This window comes from Geotrypetes seraphini, chromosome 1 (assembly GCF_902459505.1).
Source record: "Geotrypetes seraphini chromosome 1, aGeoSer1.1, whole genome shotgun sequence".
NCBI lineage: Eukaryota > Metazoa > Chordata > Amphibia > Gymnophiona > Dermophiidae > Geotrypetes > Geotrypetes seraphini.
This window is the reverse complement of record NC_047084.1, coordinates 386,499,103-386,519,981: the sequence shown is the minus strand read 5'-3', so window position 1 is coordinate 386,519,981 and position 20,879 is coordinate 386,499,103. Positions and strand designations below refer to the sequence as shown.

General features: G+C 41.9%; 1 protein-coding gene across 4 annotated transcripts in view; it reads right to left on the bottom strand.

The window, feature by feature from the left end:
• PIGG (phosphatidylinositol glycan anchor biosynthesis class G) overlaps nt 1–20,879 on the bottom strand; it is a 327,814-nt gene that overhangs the window by 155,284 nt on the left and 151,651 nt on the right. For 3 of the 4 annotated variants that reach the window (XM_033916790.1, XM_033916782.1, XM_033916796.1), the window contains one exon: nt 6,239–6,520. In XM_033916790.1, coding sequence (XP_033772681.1) covers nt 6,239–6,520 — 282 coding nt within the window. Of the gene's footprint in view, nt 1–6,238; nt 6,521–20,879 lie in introns of those variants that run through there. The other variant, XM_033916800.1, reaches the window with a different exon arrangement.

The following is a 20,879-nucleotide window of genomic DNA, read 5'->3' as shown; positions in this document are numbered from 1 at the left end:
CTGAGGCACTGGAGGCGGCTCGACCTCGCGGGAGGCCTCCGCGTGCCCAGGCTGGATTCAGGAGAGAAGCTTGGCCCCTATGGTTGGTGAAGAGCTCGATGAATTGCTTCTCTAGCAAGGTCTGGAACGAGGCCGGCAAGGTCGGATCCGCATCTGCAATGGGACCGCCTGCACGGGCCTCGCGTTCTTTGGGGGTAGTGTGTGAGTGCTTGGGCCTAGAAGCCTTGGGCACTTTTAGCACTACCGGTGGAATAGGCTGCTGTGCTACCTGATCTGAAGAGACTGAGGAAGGCATTGCAGCAGGTGCTGGAGTCGGGGCTGGCACGAACGATGCAGGCTTGATGAGACTCAGCGCCGCAGAGGTGGAAGGCTGGGGAGCAGCGGATGAAGTCGAAGGCCCAACACGGGCCTTATAATGGAAGCAGCAGACTAAGAGGGGCATAATCAAAAGAAACATCTAATCTGTTTTGGGCCCAAGTCGCTAGTCACCCAAAGTTGGCAGTGTCTAAAGTCCATTCTCAAAAAATACGTCCAACTTTTTTTTTTTTTTTTTGAGAATCATCTACCCGCACATCCAGCCGTTTAATCGTCCAGACCGCTAAATCGTCTATCTTTATACCCCATTCTCGTCTAAAAATTCATCCAAGTCAAAAACGCCTAGAACAAGACCTTTAGGACATGGAAGGGGCCAACAAAGTGACGGACTGGACACCCAGACATGGCAACACAGTAGTGGGGCACCTTACAGGGCACTGTTGCAAACTTCACAAAAAGGGTTTCACAAACATCTCACCACAACTCCCTTAAGGTCATGGTGAGCCCCCCAAATCCTACTAAACCCACCTGTCTACCATCCTAATAGCCCCTTATGGCTGCAGGTGCCACCTATATGGCAGTACAGTAGGGTTTGGGGTTTTTCACCATGAATGCAGTGGTTAGAATGGCTTATGGGCTTGGTGTCCTCCTCTCTATGGTTCACTAGCCCACCCCCCAGACTACTTAAGCCACCTCTGTGCAGCTCTACTAGGCTTTCAATGCCAGGTGCTGATATTCTGGAGGTAGATATGCAACGATTTTATTATGACTTTTATGGCGGGGAGAGGGGAGGGTGGGGGAGGTCTGTACTTTGTCTCTACAGTGGTTTTCTGGTCACTTTGAATATCTTCTGGGCACTTAGACCTGTTTTTACATTGCCTAAGTTGCTACATATAAGTTCCGTCTAGGTAGCCTCATTGAACTTTCGCAGTACGACTAAGTCTAGGTCGGCTCACCGCCCTGATCACTCCTCCTAAAATGTCCCTTTTAACTCTGGGCGTACAGAAGCACTGAAAAGGCCTAAGTCATTTTTAGATACATCTAAAACCCGTTTTGGTTATCGGCACTTGGATGACTTAACATAGTAACATAGTAAATGACGGCAGATAAAGACCTGAACGGTCCATCCAGTTTGCCCATAAGTTATACCCATTAAAAAAATACATGATTAGATTAACTTGTATCTTCTTTGATATTTCTGGGCCATAGACTGTAAAGTCTGGTATTGTCCTTGGTTCCAAATCGTCCAAGTGTCGATTTAGACGGGATTTTAGACGTATTTCCATTTCAATTATGAGCCCCTAAGTTTTTAAACCAAATTTTACTTGAATAAATCATGGATGTAGTTAAAATAAATATAATTCTTTCATTTTGTACCAATAAATCTTTTTTTACCTTTTTGCATCAGTAAATTTGTCTTAATTTTGAACAGCAAGTTGTGAACCCTTTATTTGAGAATCTGTGAAACCGATTTTCATGGTCTTAGAAACAACTGAACCACTAGAACTACAATAAATTTACTTGGCCTCAGAAGAACTGCTGAAAGACTAACGACTGGGGAAGAGGAGTTGCATTAGCAGAACCAATAAATGTTCTAGGACGTTGTCCTTGGGGCATAGACTGCTGATTCTACCTTTCCCCTTGGCTATCTTCTGCTGCAGAAAGAGCGAAAGACAGCAGGGAGATGGTGTAAAAGATACCTACAGATGCAGGAAAAGGGTGAGAGACTGAAGGCAAGGAGATAGAGAAAAAAATATACTGGTAACAGTCAAAAGGTTAAAATATATAATTAACCTGGTTTTGTGACGCTATAAATTTTTAGATTGTTTTACATGCATTTTTTAATAGATTTTAGCATTCTAGGCAAGTGATATACAACATTGTTTTACGTAGGCTCATGTTTTGAAATATTTATCAATTATTTTTTAAAATATTATTGCCAGTTTTAGGCTGGAGTGGGGTGTTTCTTGTACCCCCCCTAACCTAGCACCACGCTTCCCTTTTTCCTCAAGTATGAGGCTTGAGCTAAAAGACATATGAGAAGAGACTAGAAGACATGAATATGTATATCCTGGAGGGAAGAAAGGATATGGGAGATGGGTAAGGAACTTATGTGCATGACAGAAGAGCGGGACTAGGGTGTGATTGTATGTGATGATCTTCAGGTGGCCAGCAGGTTGAAAAGGTGACAGCGAAAGCTAGAAGGATGCTAGGCTGCATAGGGAGAGGTATGGCCAGTAGGAAAAAGGAGGTATTGATGCCTCTGTATAAGACTTTGGTGAGACCTCATTTAAAATATTGTGTACAATTCTGGAGACCGCACCTTCAAAAAGATATAAAAAGGATGGAGTCTGTCCAGAGGAAGGCTACTAAAATGCTATGTGGTCTTCATCATAAGGTGTATGGGGACGGACTTAAAGATCTCAATCTGTATACTTTGGAGGAAAGGCGGGAGAGGGGAGATATGATAGAGACGTTTAAATACCTACGTAATGTAAATATGCATGAGTCGAATCTCTTTCATTTGAAAGGAAACTCTGCAATGAGAGGGCATAGGATGAAGTTGAGGTGATAGGCTCCGGAGTAATTTAAGGAAATACATTTTTACAGAAAGGGTGATAGATGCATGGAACAGTCTCCCAGAAGAGGTGGTGGAGACAAAGACTGTGTCTGAATTCAAAAAGGCCTGGGGTAGGCACATGGATCTCTCAGAGAGAGAAAAAGATAATGGTTACTGTGGATGGGCAGACTAGATGGGCCATTTGGCCTTTATCTGCCATCATGCTTCTATGTGATACAGATATTTACATACTTGGAAAAAGTGTATTACCATATTTTTTGGTCCATAAGATGCACTTTTTCCACCCCCAAAAAGGGGGTGGAAAAATGGGTGTGTTTTATGGAGTGAAGACGACCCCCCCCTCCCGGTACCCTTTAATAACACGGCCTGCCCACCGGCCCTTCCTTTTAAAACACCCTCGCTTGCCCACAGTACCTTTTTAAACGCCCCCTAAAGCCGTATGGGCCAGCAGGAGCGCGCGCTGTCTGCGCTCCTGCCTGAGCCCGCCCTACTTTCTGAATGAGTGCGTCAGTTCTCGCGGGATTCACGAGAACTGACTTCAGCCATTCAGAAAGCGGGGCAGGCCCAGGCAGCAGCCCAGACAACGCGCTCCTGCCAGCCCATACACTGCTGGACCACTAGGCTTCAGGGGGCGTTTAAAAAGGTATTGCGGGTGGGCGAGGGTGTTTTAAAAGAACGGCCGGTGGGCGGGCCATGTTATTAAAGGGAACCAAGAGGAGTGGGGGAGGGAGGAGGGTTGTTAGTCAGCGGGATCCCTCCTGTCCCAGCCTACCACTAGACCACCAGAAGTGAGGGGGGTGGCAGGTTACAGGTCAGGGAAGGGGGGACAGAGTGCAGAGCCTGACAGGGAGTGTGGGGTTAGGGTGCAGAGTTTTGCTGGGAGTGTGGGGTTAGGGTGCAGAGCCTGGCAAGGAGTGTGGGGTTAGGGTGCAGAGCCTGGTAAGGAGTGTGGGGTTGGGAGCAGAGCCTGGCAGGGAGTGAGGGAGGCTGGGTGCACAATTTGGTTCAGAATGTTTTTTTTTCTTGCTTTCCTACTCTAAATTTAGGGTGCGTCTTATGGAGCAAATAATATGGTAATACAGAAACAAATCTTTGCCAGAGAAAGGGAAATGGTAAAACTAGATGGATGAATTGAGGTTGTGGTGTGGTAGACTTAGGAGTGATATCAAGAAATTATTTTTCATGGAGAGGGTAGTAAATACCTGGAATGCCCTCCCAAGGGAGGTGGTAGAGACAGAAATGGTGACAGATTTCAATAAGATGAACACAAAGGATTTCTAATTAGAAAATAGATGGTATTTTAAAAAGCCTTAAATGGCTGCATGTATGTGGATGTGTTGAAAGGTGCTTAGATGGCAACTCTGGCTGTGAAGAACTAAGGTTGGTACTGGGCAGACTTGTGTGTTCTGTCCCCCGTATATGGTAATCCGGTTTAGGATGGGCTAAAGAGGACTTTGACAGATCCTAAGGACAGTGCTGGGCAGATTTCTATGGTTAATGTCCCAGAAAGGCTAAAAAAAGATCATGATCAAGTATTTTATATTACACTAGTCTTATAGCCCGTTACATTAATGGGTGCTAGAATATGTGTGTGTGTGTCTGTCTTTATTTCTTTTTCTCTCTCCTTAGCCGCTTCCTGTATTTGTCTTTTTTTTTTTTTTTTTCCTTGGCTGTCCACAACCACCCCTTGCCTGCTCCCCGTCCATTATCCCTTCCTTTTACCTCCCCTGTGTCCTCCACCACCCCATCACTGCTCACCTTATCCAGCAGCAGCCTTTCTCCCTTTGTTTTACCTCCCCCCTGTCCATCATCACCTCCTTCCTGCTCCCCCTGTCCAGCAGTAGGCCTCCCTTCATTTTTCTGCCCCCTCCCCCTCCTTCCATTACATGGGCTCAGTTCCATAGAGAGCAATGGAGAAACCATAGCATTCAAAAGTTGCTCCTAACAGTCTGGAACACAGTCCCACTACTTTTCAGACTCTGGAGCAGCAGGGATCATCTGCTCCTGCCCCTCCCTTCCAGACAGGAAAAGGGGCAGGGAGGCTATGAACTGGAACAAAAAAGAAAACAGTTTGTAATCCAGCCATTCTTCTTCTGCTGCTTCTGTCCCCTGGCCAAATGGCTGGCTGGCTGGCCTACTCTCCTGGATCAGCGTTCTGTGCAGGAGTTGCGGCCATTTTGAAGATCGGTCTGCCCTGCTCCTTGCCTTAGTATATTTTTAAGTTGAAAGACGCGGCGGCTCCTCTCAAGATCCCCGACTGCATCGGACTTCCGACGCAGGTGGGGATCCTGAGAGGAGCCGCTGCCTTGTCTTTCAACTTAAAAATATACTAAGGCAAGGAGCAGGGCAGACCGAAGAACAGCACGGCCGACAGCCGCCGCGTCCGACATTCGCCTCGGGGGAGGAGAGAGATTGTTTTGCGGGCATGCGCACTCCTATCTGCGGTGCCCTATAGCGCACGGAAAACGGAACACGCGATGGGAGTGCACATGCGCAGCTTAGGCTTTTATTATATTATAGATTCATTGTTGATTTAATCATTAATTGATAATGAGTATGACTGCTGGGTAGACTGTATAGACCATTCAGGTCATTATCTGTTGTCATTTACTATACAGTGATACCTTTGAATTCAAACATAATCCGTTCCAGAACCTCGTTCGAGTTCCAAAGCGTTCGAGTTCTAAGACAATTTTTCCCACTGAAAATAATAGAAACTGGATTAATCTGTTCCTGGGTCCCACAAACTCAAATTTTAACCGGAAATATACTGGCTTTTAAAGGTAAAATATTAACAAATATTCCAAAGCAGCACTCAGATTCTAGGGCACAAACACATACATACAATGTGCCGGGTGTTTGGATTCCAAAGCAGAGTTCGGATTCCAAGACAAAATTTACTACAAAAAAAGTTCGGATTCCAAGTCATTCGAGTTCTGGGGTGTTCGAATTCCGAGGTACCACTGTATTAAAGTCTACAATTTAATCTTATGATGTCCGTGCTTGATCCCAAAAGAAATATTCCATTTAAATAGTGAAAGCAACATACAAAGAAAAACAGCCTGCTTGCAGGTATATACTGTATTTCTCTCATGCACTGGGAACATACTGTAAAAAGTTGCAGTCCCTACTCAGCAGGTAATCAATTAAATACATTTGAATTTTCAGCTTGTGCTTTAAGACTTTCCCACACTACGAATAACAGAACTGGCAACATGCAAAACTAGATCAATTCACTAGAGAATGAAAATGTGTTTAATAAAAGGCTGCTAGACCTTTGCATTAAAAATTCTCCCACTAGAAGATAGCTTCTTAAGACAGATATTTATTTATGTTTTCTACCTTCTTCGGAGATTTTGTATTTGCACACATCTTTCCAAGAAGAGATAAAATAACACAGAGAAGTCCGGAAATAAATATCATCACTCCTATTGCGATTAGCCACGATATAGTGCAAAAATAACAGGAATTTTCTGTGGAGGTGCACACAATGACATGAACTGCAGAGAGGAGCAAGCACATCAAGTAGAACAGCAGGGAGAAGAATGGTGATGACAATGGCACGTCCAGCTCTGCACTACTGCTCAGGGCATTTGGAATGCTTAGCAGCAACAGAAACAGAACCTGTAAAGGAAAGCACATCAACTCAGAATAAAACATGAATGGGTGACTAAAAACAGCTAGTATTTTAATGCCATGCACATTCTTTACAGTATATTTCTATATGAGAACATTACTGACTAAGGGCTCCTTTTAATAATAATAATAACAGTTTATATACTGCAATACCGTTAAGTTCTATGCGGTTTACAGAAGATTAGTGGGGTACAAGTTGAGTTGACGTACAAGTTGAGTTAACTTAAGGGATGTGGGAACAATGGGGAGAAAGGGCAAGAGAGGGGAAGGAGGGAAGTGGGTCAGCTGTCTAGGTATTTCAGGAATAGGTGAGTTTTGAGGCGTTTCCTGAATACCTCATAAGTGGTATTTACTTTTACTAAGCCAGTGGTTCCCAATCCTGTCCTGGAGGACCACCAGGCCAATTGAGTTTTCAGGATAGCCCTAATAAATATGCATGAGAGAGATTTGCATATAATAGAAGTGACAGGCATTCAAACTTGCTCCATGCATATTCATTAGGGCTATCCTGAAAACCCCATTGGACTGGTGGTCCTCCAGGACAGGGTTGGGAACCACTGTACTAATCTGCGATAGCGTTTTTAGCATGCGCTGAAGATTAGTGTGTGCTAACCCCCGCCAGCTCTATGGAGGCATTAGCATCTAACGCGCGCAACATTGTAGCACGAAAACCGCTAACGCAGCTTAGTAAAAGGAGCCCTAAATTTCAACTATGTACATGATGCATTAAAGTTTTAAAATAGCAGATATGAGAATAATCATATCAAACATATAGTAGTGATGTACATATGGCAATAAATTGCAGTTCAGTTTTGGTTCACTTAGGCTTTTTTCACCTATTTTCAGATTGTTTCAGTTCATTTCACACATTCATATTGATAAAAACAATTTTTAATGCATATAGATTTAGCATGCACTATTTTGAGGCATGTATACGAACAAATATACATCTCTAATACATAGTATATGGGTCATTCCATATCAAGTGGACCAGGAGCCCATGCTCAACCCTCTTGAAATCCAACTAAATTTTACAGGGGTGTTGTCTAGGGTCTCAAATGAAACTAAGCAAAATTTTTTGGATCTATCTCAATTTGGTCAGTTGCTAGGGATGGTTGAACAAAAGCAATCGATCCACTCCCATGTCTGAAATTTTGCAGTTTGATACAACACCTTGGGGCAAGATTCTGTGCCAAGTTTGAAATATTTTGCTAACGTGCTTCCATTTCTACAGGTCAACAAAATAAGCAAAAAAATTCACGAACAAATTTTTGACAAAGTTTGGCTCCATACTTCTGCTGTTAGATAAGTCAGCTGAGGGTACAACTTTATCAGCAGACATGTACCATGAGGTACAGTGGTACCTTGGATTACGAGCATAATCCGTTCCAGGAGCATGCTCGTAATCCAAAATGTTCGTTTATCAAAGTGAGTTTCCCCATAGGAAATAATGGAAACTCGCTTTGATGCGTTTCCCCCCCCCCCCGAGAACCGGCATTGCTCCCCTCGAAGGCCCCCCCTCCGCGATCCGGCACCCCCCCTGCCACGATCCGACCACCCCCCAACACGATTGGGCAGCCCCCCGCCACGATCCGACCCCCCCTGACACGATTGGGCACCCCCCCGACACGATCCGACATCCCCCCGACACAATTGGGCACCCCCCCGCCGCTTCTTACCCTCATCTGGGCACTCTTGAAAATCGGCTTCCTCCTCTGCTGGGCCTTGAGCATCTGAGCATGTGAACTCGCAGGCCTTGAGCATGCTCAGATGCTCAAGGCCCAGCAGAGGAGAAGGCCGATTTTCAAGAATACCCAGATGAGGGTAAGAAGCGGCGGGGGGGTCGGATCATGGCAGGGGGTGCCCAATCGTGTCGGGGGGGTCGGATCGTGGAGGGGGGTGCCCAATCGTGGCGGGGGGGTCGGATCGTGGCGGGGGGGGTGCCGGTTCGAGGCAGGGGGGGTGCTCGTAAATCGAGCCATGCTCGGTTTCCGAGGCACCGATTTTGCAAATGTTTTGCTCGTCTTGCAAAACACTCGCAAACCGGTGCACTCGTAAACCGAGGTACCACTGTACTTCCAAGATTTGCAATATGAGCTTTTACAGTCAAGTGAAGCTGAAGATATGACCATCCAAATAATATGGCTTTATGCATTTATGCAAATTTTTACTGTTTTTCAGATTCAAATATCTCTGGTTTTGTGTTTTTTTTATAAATCTTTATTCATTTTTAAAACTTTCAACAAGTGTAACATAAGATACAATAATTTTATACTTTAACAACACTTAATATACCATCAAAATTTAACTCACATCAAATACCCCTCCCCCTCTTATACCCAACAATTGTAATAAATCATAAAATATTCCCTCCCCCCCTCCCCACCCTGGACATGTATGAACAAAGGGAGAAAATAATATTCATTCTGTACAATATTTTATTAAAGGCTTCCAAATTATTAAAGGCTCCCAAAATTTCTTAAAATGCTCCTGCTGTATGGCTATTATCCGTTCCATTTTAAAGATTTGGCATAACAAATTCCAACAAAAATTATAATTCAGCCGATCCCAATTTTTCCAACTTTTCATAATTTGCTGTATAGCAACCCCTGTCATGATAAGCAAAAGTTTATTATTATTAGAAAAGATTTGATTCTTGGCTCTCATGGAAATACCAAATAACACAGTATCATATGATAATGCCACCGGATTTTCCAGTAGATTATTCACTTGGCCCCAAATGGATTTCCAAAAACTAAGTAACAATGGACAATAGAATAGTAAATGATCTAATATCCCAGCTTCGAAATGACAGTGCCAGCATCTATTAGACTTAGAGCAGTGGTCTCAAACTCGTGGCCTGGGGGCCACATGCGGCCCACCATGTACTATTTTGAGGCCCTCAGTATGTGTATCATAATCACAAAAGTAAAATAAAACAGTTTCTTGTTCATAAGTCTCTTTAGCTATAAATTACAATATTATTATTAAGACTTAGCCAAAAGGAAAGATTTATAAACTATAAAGAGTTTTACCTCATGCAAAATTGTCATTTCTTTAATAAGACATTAACTATTTTTTCTGAGGTCCTCTAAGTACCTACAAATCCAAAATGTGGCCCTGCAAAGGGTTTGAGTTTGAGACCACTGACTTAGAACTATCTACTTTCTGTAAACAAACTGCTCTATCCAGACTGCTCTATGTAACAAGAAAAACTAAGTTTGTCTCAAAGATGCCGACGCCGTACATATCATCCTCCAAGCCCAAATACGTGGCCAATGAGACACAGTAATTTGATGCTTTATCTCAATGCTCTAAATGTCACACAGACCAGTCTTTGGTTTCTTATTCAAAAATCCAGATATCTCTAATTTGTAGGGTTTTTTGTTTTTTAAAAAATCTAATTTGAAAGAGCATGTTTGTTGCTACAGAAGCTATCCTGTTTCATCTTGGACCTGACCTTTCTTTGGTGAGAATTAAAGCTTCAAAGATAAGCATTAGTTGTATATGCACATGAATGTTTAATACTGAAAAGAGGCATGTTTAACACAAACCATGTTGTATTGAAATGAACAAGGTACATGAAGTTTCACAGTTAAGTTCAGATTGTTACCGTTTTATGATCCCCTTCCCTGTATCCATGCATTTTCATATACCCACTGCCACTAGTCGTGAAGATCATGACAAGTGTATTATACACTGAGACCACATATTTATCAGTTATTGATCCATTGTCTGAAAGACATTCCCAATAGTCAGATAATACCATATAAATTTCTAAGCTTTATTAAAAGACAAAAAAGAAAAGTGCATAAACCATACTTATTTAAAGCGCATAAATACTGACAAAGATCAGGAAATCGCATAAATTCAACTTTTAACTCAGTTTCTTGCACATGGTTTTCAAAAGTCTGGTCAATGCTTGCCAAAATAGCTTGTGGATAAGTGTACTGTCTGCCTGATGAAGTGGTCATAGGTGCATTAAGGCCTGCAATAATATGCTGTTCAGGGATCCAGCATATGTCTCTGCGGGGAGGTCAGTGAAATGACCGTGCAGGACCTTGTGGATGCAAAAAATTAACCAGGATTTCACATTCTTCCATTGAAATTTTACATACATGACCAATCCATCAAGAATTGTCATATATGCAAGCTAAGTATTGTCCAGGTTGAAAGCTGGATGCTTGAAAGTTAGGGACATGTTCAGGATCAGGATCAGACTCTAAGACATTGGCAATGAATGGGCTGTGTCACTTGAAATTTTAATAATGTAAAGTCTAGCAGCTGGGCCAACACCTGCGGAGTCCCACAGGGCTCCCCCCTGTCCCCCACGCTGTTCAACATCTACCTGGTCGCTCTAGGTAATCTACTGCTAAGCTTGAAGATCAAATTCTACATCTATGCCGATGACATCACCTTAGTCTTTCCCCTAACCAAAATAACCCCCTAGATAAATAATCACCTAGCTTCAATCTTAACGCAAATCGAACTTTGGATGGCCGATTTCAAACTGAAACTCAACTCAGATAAAACCAAATTCTTCCTGGCGAGTCCAAACGACAAAATCAAAGACCCCTCAATCTCCCTGAATGGTCAAGTCTTTCCCATAACAAATTCCTTAAAAATTCTAGGAGTGACTCTCGGCCGCAACCTTACCCTCGAAACTCACACCGACCTTCTGGTCAGAAAAGGCTTCTCCACCTTATGGAAGCTAAGATCCATCAGAAAATACTTTGACGCTCCCTCATTCCGCTTACTTGTGCAATCCTCCATCTTAAGTCTACTCGACTACTGCAACATTATCTACCTGGGATCTTTCAAAAAAAACACTCAAAGATTGTGAATCATCCAAAACACGGCAATCCGACTGATCTTTGGACTAAAAAAATGGGAACACTTAACTCCCTACTACCACAAACTTCACTGGCTACCCTTGGAAGCAAGAGTACAATTCAAGTTCGCCTGTTTCTATTTCAAATCCATCCTTGGCTCGGCCCCTCTTTACTTGGTACCCCATTTTATCCTAGACCGCCCATCCAAACACAAACGCAGAACCCACCTGTTTAGCTATCCTACTCTAAAGGCCTGCCATTACAAAAGATATCTAAATAGAACTCTTGCCTTCCAAGCAGGTCAGCTCAATAACTGGCTGGCCCACATCATCTCACGCGCTTCATCCTACCTAAACTTCAGGAAACTACTAAAAACTAATCTATTCACCTGATTTACAACCCAAGACCTCAAAGCCCTACCCATGGCCCCTCTTATCTCACCATGTCCTGCTTCCCATTAAACTGCTTCCCATTAAGCTGCATCTTCTTCTGCTGATTTTACCCTTTTTTTTTATACCTTTCTCAGATTGTCTTGACCTTCTTCACTGTACGTTTTTGCTTTGATTGTACCATTTTCGCTGATTGTTCCTACTTTTCTCTGTTTGTACCATTTTCACTGATTGTACCATTTTCGCTGATTGTTCCTATTTTTTCTGTTTGTACCATTTGCTCCGGTACCTATTTTCTCTGATTGTACCATTGTACCATTTTCGCTGATTGTCCAGTCCTTCTTCGTTGTAAACCGCCTCGAACTACTATGGTTTTGGCGGCATATAAGAAATAAAATTATTATTATTATTTTCTTTTGTTCCAGCCACTGTGTGGCCCATACTAAACCTTTGCTCCTGAGCAGGCCTTATTGGTTCAATATCTTCCTTATCAATGAAGAAAAATTTGATTCCCGAGGCAGATTTATTGCAGAATTCAAATAGATCCCTTAGTGTCAAAATTTGGTTATTGAGGGGGCGTTGTAAGCTGGCATGGGCAGCTAAACGCTTGGCTGTTCCCCCAAACCCATCACATGGAGATTTGCCATGGCTGGTGCCAAAGAAGTTCCACTCAGTAGTAATTTTAAAGTCAATATCATGGCTGCAGAAGTTAATGAAATTCTTGAAGTTTTATCATGCAGCAGAACCATAACTAAAGTAGTGAATATGGCTTAAGACAGGCAAGACTTCCTTCAGATGCAAAATAAGCTTCCTCAAAAATGCATGAACAGCAATAGTATCGTGACACAAGTAGTCACTGATCATGCATATGCATAGGCTTTGGATATCAGGATTGCAGATGTAGACAACGAAGGGATGTAATGTTGCTTGGCTATTTTCTCAGTGAAACCCCTGTACTGCATCTTGAATGATGAAGGAATAATTTTCAGTGAAGTCCATCAAAACAATAGCATGCCTCTCCTTTATATTTGCTTTCAGTTCCTTCAGATAAGCACTTTGGTACTTGGAAATAAAATGGTGGCTGGCCAAATTAGAAATTTTTCCAATTAATTCGGAAGTGAAGTCCTCTATGGATAACTGTCGAATTTCCAGTGTATCCTGATCAGTGTGAATCCACTGCTTAAATTCAATGATATCATCTGGATCATGTTCACCAAAGAACTCAGTAAAATATTCCACCAGAGGAATCTGCCCAGGACATATTTCACACCGCTGCAACATGCAGTTTTTTGAGTTCATTTCAGACAGTTTTATTCAGAAGTATCTTGTAGTCATCTGGAACTGCAATTGCTGAAAGCATAAGTTTCATGTTCTGGTGGATTGTGCAGACACAGACTGAATGAGTCCCTGATGAACTGACTGTAACACACCACTTTGGCCGAAGCTCACAGAACTTTGAGAACCCAATTTCAGGCTCTTGCTGATTGCGTTAGGTGGTGTACAGTTCCTTCAGATTGCATAATAGCAATCTTTTCAGCTTTTGCACTTTTTCACCACTAATCCGAACAGAGACATAATCTTTTTTGCCTGGGCATATTCTAGAGATTTCATCATCTTCATAAAAATCCAGGACTTTCTGTGTAATCTGCTGAGCAAGCACTTTTCCTCTCTTTGTTGCTGGAACAGCAAGAATGCCAACCTGCTGTTTCAGCTTCCTGGCCTTTTTACCATTCTTATTGAAACACCAAATTCCAAAGCAGTTTTCTCTATAGTCCAGCTGTGTGGAGCAAGAATGAGAATTTGTATTTTCTCCCTGTTATTAGATAGTTCCAATTTCTGCTTCAATTCAATCATTAGAAGGTCATAGTCGGAACATCTTTTACATTGGCCACTTTCTGGTTCTGCTTTGATATCAGCTGGAGTTAAGTCACCAATAACTGCAATTTGGTCTGCAATTGCATTATGGGCTTCAGAGAGTTAAGCATAACTTAAGGAATTTTGCTTGCTAATCCATTGAATCTTTAGAGGAGAGATTCCTAGTAGTGAAAAGCTGGCATTGAGGTTTTCAGATGCATTGGTAACATAGAAACATAGAAGATGATGGCAGATAAGGGCCATAGCCCATCAGGTCTGCCCACTCTACTGACCCACCCCCAAGTCTACTATCCTAGGGATCCCACTCCTGGTGACAGGTTCCCTTGGCTTAATCCTCTAAGGGATCCCACATGGGCATCCCATTTGCTCTTAAATTCTTGCACGCTGTTTGCCTCGATCACCTGCACCGGGAGCTCGTTCCAAGGATCATCACTGTCAGAATCAGACTTAGGGCTATTTAGATCTTACAGTTTGACACACAAGTCTTGCCTGCATCTTGGGCAAAGCTTTTGGCCTGGTTTAAACTCGTGCTTTGTGATAGCTTTTAAATGATCAGCTGCAGGAAGATCAATTGGACGTAGACCTTTGATATTGGTGTGATTCTGTTTTCTGAACCAATTACAGCAGTTTTTCTGTAGAAATTTAAACTTCATCAGAATCAAGTCTTCATGATGAGTACAGATATTAGATTCCACGGACAAAGCAGAAAGTCTGGAGCGTCTTTTAATTAATTCTTGGTCAGGCAAAGAGAAATCAGAAATAAGCTTCAAGCAGCTTTCTCCAGAATAGAAGGTAGACAGTTTCTGACACTCAGAACTATCATAGATTCCAATAATGCAGGGCTCTAGCTTATTATTAGTCTCCATAAGATAAGAATCACCTAAAACCAGAATAAAAGGTGAAAAATAGTGTGAGAACACAATGAAAATAGAGCAAAGCAAGTTGTACGTGTCAGCAAGTGCAGAGTAAGTTTCCAAAATCCACACAGGCATAGCCTAGTTAACTAGAGAAAGAAACAGATGCTGCACAGAAAGAATAGACGGAAAGCAACACGCCAAAGACAAGCTTTGTCAAATAATGAAGTCATATGGTGTTATAAGGTCATGATGAAACTTAAAGCCAGACTTGTTCATACAGCCACTGTGCTGTGATAGTTGCAAGACAGAACATGTTCAGAAAAGCTGCCTGTATCAGACATACTACTACAGCTATGTGTACATTCTTGTGAATCATATGATTATGCTTTTGGGCTTCCGATGCATGTTTTGACTGTCAACTTGCAAAAATGCACAGTAAGTTTGTCAAACGTTGAGCAAAGTACGAGATGAGTACGTGTGGCTGGCAAAACTTGGTTATGAGTTTTCAGATCAATATAGCTCCACTGCATATTCACAATGAAGTGCCAAAGACCCTTCAACATAACATGTTCACGCAAGCAAGTAATGCTTATCTTTAAACCATCAATTCTCACCAAAGAAAGGTCAGGTCCAAGATGAAACAGGATAGCTTCTGTAGCAAAAAACATGCTCTTTCAAATGATATTAAAAAAAAAAAACCAAAAAAAAAAAAAAAAAAAACCCCTACACATTAGAAATATTTGAATCTGAAAAACAGTGAAAATTTGCATAAATGCATAAAGCCATATTTTTGGGATGGTCATATCTTCAGCTTCACTTGACTGTAAAAGCTCATATTGTAAATCTTGTAAGTAACTCATGGTACATGTCTGCTGGTAAAGTTGTACTCTCAGCTGACTTATCTACCAGCAGCAGTATGGAGCCAAACTGTGCCAAAAATTTTCATTCGTGAATTTTTTTGCCTACTTTGCTGACCTATAGAAATGGAAGCACGTTCACAAAAGATTTCAAACTTGGCACAGAATCTTGCCCCAAGGTGTTGTATCAAACTGCAAAATTTCAGACTCCTAGGTAGTTTCCTTCTGACGCAGTGCTTAAGCAAAGTTGGCATTTTAGGTCACACGAGGCATGGGAGTGGATCGATTGCTTTTGTTTAACCACCAAATTGAGATAGATCCAAATTTTTTTGCAGAGTTTCATTTGAGACCCTCGACAACACCCCTGTAAAATTTGGTTGGATTTCAAGAGGGGTCGAGCGTGGGTTTTCAGTATTGGCCCACTTGACATGGAATGACCCATATGCTAAAAACGTTAGCATGCACTAACTGCTGCTGTGCCCATGTTATTCCTATGGGTGTGACAGCAGTTAACGCATATTACGTTTAGAAAGTTAATTAAGACTTATCTCTTTGGTAAATTTTTCTGACTTCATGTTTATACTGATGTATCTCTAAACACTTTAGCTATATTTGGTTGATGTAATTCTGAAAGTTTTTTTGTATTATCACTGTCTGTATACAGTTTCTTTTTCTGTAAACCTCATTGAACTTGTAATGGTATTGCGGTATAGAAAAATAAAGTTATTACCTCCCATTAGTATATACTAACATTTTATAAACATGGTCCATAATGTTCTAAATTAGTTATCCTGTCTGAATTAATAGGAATTACATTTGTTTTAAATTCTCTCAAACTACACTGCACTCCATGAAAGCTTAGCTAGCTGAACAGTAATTATATGATAATTTCACAATGCTAAGTTCTTCCAATAGATTATTTCAACCAGGGACAGCAGAACACCATCTTGTTGGTGAAGACAAACTTATCTGCATTGTCCCTCCAGTCCTCCTCCCAAAGCTCCCCAGCTGCTGATAAATGTTGTCCCTTACAGCTTGTTGGACTCTATGTAGAGAATGACATGAGGCAAAGTTTGTCCCCATACCCACCCTATTCCTCCAGGTTCTGTCCCAATCAGTTCTACCACATTCCCACCCCGTCCCCGTGAGCTCCATCCCTGCAGACTCTGTCCTCATTTGCACAAATCCAAACACTTATGATTTTATATTTAAATATTTTTATTAAAGTATAAAAAGAGACAACTGTTTATAAATCACAAATAGAGCTTTCCATTTCAATCACCTTCCCAAAGTTTCAGCTGTCTATGTTTTTACATCATCTGAGAAGATAAAGAGAAGAAGAGAACCTAAACTGTGTAGTGGATAAACGGAAAATAAGTGTTTATTAAATGTTGGAAATGCTCCTTGATGCTGGCAATGACAGATGAATCTATTACAGTAACAGTAAGATGCCTGAGCAGATGGAGACATGATGGAAGGATTTTGTAGATGATAGGAGTCTGATCAGCAGACAAGACTGCTGTTGCCACATCAAAGGCAAACAACACACAAATAATGTCATTTAACAGTAGTATATCTAAATCCAAAAGCAAGTTCTGCAGTTTGCTTTTTTTAATCACTGAATTCAGTTGCCAATTAGCTTAGATGTGCTAGGTTTTTACATATTGATACTAGTCTCATGTTTTTAGCGAATGACACCGGGAAAAAGTTTGTACCTGTCCTATTCCTGGGTTCTGTCGCCGTCCCGCAATTAACCATGGGTACCCATCCTCGTGTCATTCTGTACTCTATAGCCCCTATGGCCCATCCCAGTCCACTGCTCATGATTTCAACTGTAGTGAAATGTCTGGAGTTAAAAGTTATAGAATCAAAAATAAGACAAGGACAGTTCTCTGGGAGTTTTTTACCAAAGGATTTCTCTCACTTAGTAAATGACATTCAATGAAAATCAGGTTTTTATTTACATTTTATTTAAGTACTGATTTTAACTTTTAGGCAAATCTTCCTAGAACTTGTAAATAAATGAAAATATTCTGCTTTCTGAAATTGTTTTACCTCCCTCCTCCTTTTTACTAATAATAATAATAATAATTTTATTTTTATATACCGCCAAAGCCATAGTAGTTCGAGGCGGTTTACAACAAGAAGAGCTGGACAGTCAGCGAATGTAAAATAATAATGGAGATTTTGGTTACAGCGAGAAGAAAAAAAATAACAGTGAGGATTTTTGTTACATAAATACACAATGTGGGGAAACAAGAAGATGTGAAAAGGGGTACAGTAGAGGGTTTAAGGGTTCTTGGTTACAAATCGGTTGAACAGGTTTGTTTTAATTAGTTTTCTGAAGTTAAGGTAGGATGAGGAGAGTTTGATGAAGTTGCCTAGCCAGTTGTTATGTTGACTTGCTTGGAAGGCTAGCGTTCTGTTTAGGAATCTTTTGTATTGGCAGGTTTTTATTGAAGGATGGCTGAACAAACGTATTCTACGTGTGGGTCTGGTGGAACAATCGAATTTAAAGTGGGAGACCAGGTATAGCGGGGCCATGCCAAGGACAGATTTGAAACAAAGGCAGGCAAATTTGAACAGCACTCTTGCTTCTAGTGGCAGCCAATGGAGTTTTTGGTAGTAGGGGGTTATGTGGTCCCATTTTTTTATGCCGAAGATCAGTTGCACTGCAGAGTTTTGTATGATTCAGAGTCTTTGTAAGGTTTTCTTGAGGGACCCCAGATAGATGATATTACAGTAGTCGAGTAGGCTCAAGATGGAGGATTGTACCAGTAGGCGAAAGGATGCAGCATCGAAATACTTTCTGATGGTTCTGAGTTTCCATAGTGTCGAGAAGCCTTTTTTGATCAGTGAATCTGTGTGAATATCTAGAGTGAGGTAACGGTCTAACGTCACACCCAGGATTTTTATGGAATCGACAATGGGGAAGGTTTGTCCGTTCAGGGAAATTGAAATGTCTTTAATTTTGTCATTTGGGCTCGCCAGGAAGAATTTGGTTTTTTCAGGGTTGAGTTTCAGTCTGAACTCAGTCATCCATGGCTCAATATGATTCAATGTTGATGATAGCTGGTTCTTCAATTCTGGAGTCAGGTTTGTTAGTGGATGGATTATGGTGATGTCATCAGCATAGATGTAAAATTTGATTTTTAATTTTTGTAGTGGGGCTGCCAATGCGGCAAGGTAAATGTTGAAAAGGGTGGGGGATAGGGGGGGAGCCCTGAGGGACTCCGCATGGGTTTGCCCAGCAGGGGGATAGATTGTTATCGATGTGGACTTGGTAGGACCGTTTAGTCAGGAAACCTTGGAATCATTTCAGTACATTTACGGAGAATCCACTTGATTCTAAGCAGTCAGTTAGGATGGCATAATCGACCAAGTCGAAGGCACTACTCAAGTCTAGCTTAAGGATCGGTGCACTGGAGCCTTGGCTGAATAGGTTCAGAAGGGAATCCAGCAGTGAAGCAGTAACTGTTTCCGTGCTGAACCCGGAACGAAAACCAGATTGGTTGTCATGAAGTATGCTGAATTTGTCAAGGTACGATACTAAATCCTGGTTTACCAGGCCTTCCATCAGCTTTACAAAGAGGAGGATGTTAGCAATGGGCCTGTAGTTAGAGGTCAACTTAATGGGTTCCTTGGGATTTTTAATAATCGGTGTGATTAGTATCTTACCTAACTCTTTGGGGAATGTGCCTGACAGCAAGAGGGAGGAGAGCCAATCGTGTAGCTTGGCTTTGAAGGCGACTGGAGTGGCTTTCATGATGTTAGGTGGGCAGTTGTCTAATCTGCAGTACGAATCGGCATATTTCGAGTAGAGTTTGCAGAATTGGTTCCAGGTGGGAATAGAGAAGTCGCTCCAGAGCATGTCTACCCTGGGTTCGTCGGTGTGTTGGGTGACAGGGTAGTTCAAGTGGTTGGTTGAGGAGGTCGGTAGGTTGGATCTTAGGTTGTTGATTTTGTGGTTGAAGAATTCAGCCAAAGCATTGGCTGAGGGCGGGGAGTCTGTCATGATGCGGGAAAAGGCCTGTATATCATAAAGGTTGTTAACTAGATTAAATAGAGACTTAGTGTTGGTGTTGGGAAAGTTTATTTTTTGTGCGTAAAAATTTGTGCGTTTTGTAGTTATAAGTTTTTTGTATTCTTTTAATTTTAGTCTCCAAGTTGTTCTACTTTCGTTGTCTCCTGATTTTAGCCATTGTCTTTCCAGTTTTTGTAGTTCTCGTTTCGCAGTTCCTAGTTCAGCGTCAAACCAGCCATCTAGGTTTTTGTTTCTCATTTTTCTTAATTTGATGGGAGCTATTTTGTCTAGAATTTGTGTGCTTGTGTTGGTCCAGGAGTCTACAGAGAGAGCGTCCGAGTCTGTTGAGATCTCGTAGTGTGACCAGAATTCAACTGGGTTAAGCAGGCCTCTGGAAGTTGTCATTTTCCTGGTTCTTTTTGCCCCTTTGGGCTTGGTAGGGGTACGTTTGGCTTGCCAGTTGAGTTTGAAATTACATAGGCGGTGGTCAGATCATAGGGAGTCGGTCCAGGTGGTTTGGTGCCAGAGCATTTTAGGGTGGGCTAGGTCTTTGGAGGAAAAGGTAACTAGGTCTAGTTGATGTCCTTTTTGGTGGGTTCTTTCTGGGGGTGGTACAAAGAAGTCTAGGGAAGTGATAAAGGATAGCAATTCTTTAGTATCGCCTTGTTCACTCTGCTCTAGGTGGATGTTCAGATCTCCAGTCAGTGGGTTGTAGGGGCCAGCTGTAGAGTTCGTGAGGAGGTATTCGAAGAAAGTATCCTTAGATGTAGGCCATTTTCTAATTGGTCTGACCTGAGTTTACAAGAGATGATTTTGAGATCTACTGAGGACTTCAAAGATAAGATGGAGGATTCAAATGAGTCTTTTATAAGGATGGCTAAGCCACCCCCTCTTTCCTTGTTTCTGGGCTGGGAAATGATGGTGAATCCAGGTGGGAGGCACTCTCGTATGATGATGTCGCTATCGGAGACCAGCCTTGTCTCAGTCAGCAGGAAGAAGTCAGGGTTGGCCTCTTCGAGCCAATCTTTCACCAATTGTGCCTTGTTCCTTAAAGATCTAATATTTAGGTAGAAACCTTGGATCGTTTGAAAATGAGGGGAGTCAGTAGTTACTGTGTAGGGGATTTTCCTCAGTCTTCGCAGGTTTTTGCAGGGGGTTCTGTTAGATCTACGTGAGGGGGGAACGATTGGTATTTGGAAAGGGCCCGTTTCAGAACAGTCATGTAGGAAGCGGTAGGCAGGTCTCTGGGTTTCTAAGTTGGCGTGAAGGGATCTTGTGAGGATTGGGATAGGAGTGAAGTATAGGGCATCAGCTGACCTGCTTTTGTAGCAGAACCAGTAAAATATGAGAAATAGTAGTAAATGCTGGTATACCGAGGCCATTTTGTTGTGAGATTGTAGTTGGTCAAACTTGCAAATGCTTATTGGATTTTCTAGTCAGTTGGTTAGGCATGCAATTAAGCTAAACATGCATGTACTTATCAGGATTGTTTGTTGTTTTTTTTTTACAATAG